The sequence below is a fragment of the Sceloporus undulatus genome, unplaced genomic scaffold, assembly GCF_019175285.1.
Source record: "Sceloporus undulatus isolate JIND9_A2432 ecotype Alabama unplaced genomic scaffold, SceUnd_v1.1 scaffold_18347, whole genome shotgun sequence".
Taxonomy (NCBI): Eukaryota; Metazoa; Chordata; class Lepidosauria; order Squamata; family Phrynosomatidae; genus Sceloporus; species Sceloporus undulatus.
The window spans coordinates 1-1,822 of NW_024821262.1; the positions used below are offsets into that span (position 1 = coordinate 1).

The following is a 1,822-nucleotide window of genomic DNA, read 5'->3' on the forward strand; positions in this document are numbered from 1 at the left end:
TTGAGCAGGAACTCGTCCATGGTGATCCCCGCACAGTTGACACAGACACTGGCTGGGCGGGAGAAGCTGGTCTGGGGGCACAGGGGGGGTTAGGGGCTGCCAGGAAGAGGGGCCGAAGAGGGCATGAGGGCCCACCCTCTTGGACAGATAAAAGGGATCCTGGCATCGTCCGGCTGGCAGACAAATATTGAAGCAAGGAGTGGTCTCAGGGCTGGAATCGGACCCTCGCAGACCCAAGTTTGAATCCTTGCTCGGCCATGGAAACCCACTGGCTGACCTTGGACAATCTTTAGTATTATTATATTTATTTATATGCCATACACCGGTATAATATTAAAGCATCGCGCACTCAAAGAGTAAAACACAATCAAAGTCACACTCTCTCAGCCTCAGAGAGGGGCAAAGGTAAACCTTTGCCAAGAAATCCTCACAATGGGTTTGCCTTCGTCAGAAACCAACGGAAGGCCCTCCATATTCAGAATATGGATTTGGAACAATAAATTAAGTTAAAAGAAACTTTTAACCTATTTTTTTAACTTAACTTTTAGCTTATACATATTAAATAGATATAAAATATTATATATATATATATATATATATATATAGTATAATATAATATATTTAATATGTAAAATATTATATATATAATATGAATAAACGTATTTTAATGAGTTAATAAGCTTAAACTTTCAAAAGTTAATAAAGTTCACTTTTAAATTTATTATTAAAATATATTTTTGGGACCATTTCATAAACTTATCTTCAATAAGTTAATGAACGAACTTAAAACTCATGTAACTTAGTTAATAAAAAAGTGAATAAACTTATAAAAGTTAATTAACGTACCACCTGGATGCCCACCAAATGCCAATCAAGAAGATGGCACACAAACACACTTCACAGTCAAGAGTGCAAATTATGCAGTTTCCTTATTTTCCTACACTACAACTCCCATCAGCCAGATGGGAGCTACAGTCCAGCAATCTGTTTGACATCACCTGGATGCCCACCAAAGGCCAACAGATGGCACACACCCTGGACACAGTCAGGAGTGCAAATTCTGCTGCCATGACTTTCCAGGACTATAACTCCCATCAGCCAGATGGGAGCTACAGTCCAGCAACCCTAATGCCCCAAGCACTGATGGCGATGCCTGCTTGGTACCACCTGGATGTCGGCCACGAGTCCGGCCACGCTCCTGGCGCAGCCCACGTCTACGTGCAGGACCTGGTGGTCTCCCGGCTGGAGTCCCTTCAGTGTCTGGGCTGCCCCGGCTTCGTCGCAGTCCGCAATGGCCACCGTGGCCCCTTCGCGCGCCAGGCGGGCACAGACGGCACGGCCGATGCCACTGGCGCCCCCTGAAGGAGAGAGGAAAAACCCCCCAAATATGACCAGTCAAAAAAGAGGCCACAGCCTGAGTCCAGCCCCTGCTTGGCTGTGTCCACTCAACCCCAGGCAGGGAGGCATCCAGGAGGTCACTCACAATGGCCCCTCCAGGGCACCTCTGCCCCTGGCTTTGCCAGCAATACAGGCGGGGACCCAACAGGGCAAGAAAAGTGCTTCATGCCAAATGTCTACCCTTGGCAGCTTCCATCTTAACAATGGGCAGAAAGGCCAACAGGTCATTTAATACATATTGAATGATATATTTCATTTAATATATGTAGATATTTACCCTTGCCAAGCTCCTTCTCAACAACAGACAGGACATCTAATATATCTATGTATTTATATTATACACACACAATTATATCATTAATCTATATATATATATATGTGTGTGTGTGTGTGTGTGTGTGTGGTGTGTGTGTGTATATATATA

General features: G+C 44.3%; 1 protein-coding gene across 1 annotated transcript; it reads right to left on the reverse strand.

The window, feature by feature from the left end:
• Positions 1-6: 6 nt before the first annotated feature.
• Positions 7-1,395, reverse strand: LOC121918585 ((3R)-3-hydroxyacyl-CoA dehydrogenase-like; the record flags this gene model as incomplete). The annotated part of the gene is made up of 2 exons (XM_042444606.1): positions 7-71; positions 1,168-1,395. Coding segments are annotated over 2 exons (293 nt in total), but the record flags the coding sequence as incomplete, so codon positions are not given.
• Between the last annotated feature and the right edge of the window lie 427 nt (positions 1,396-1,822).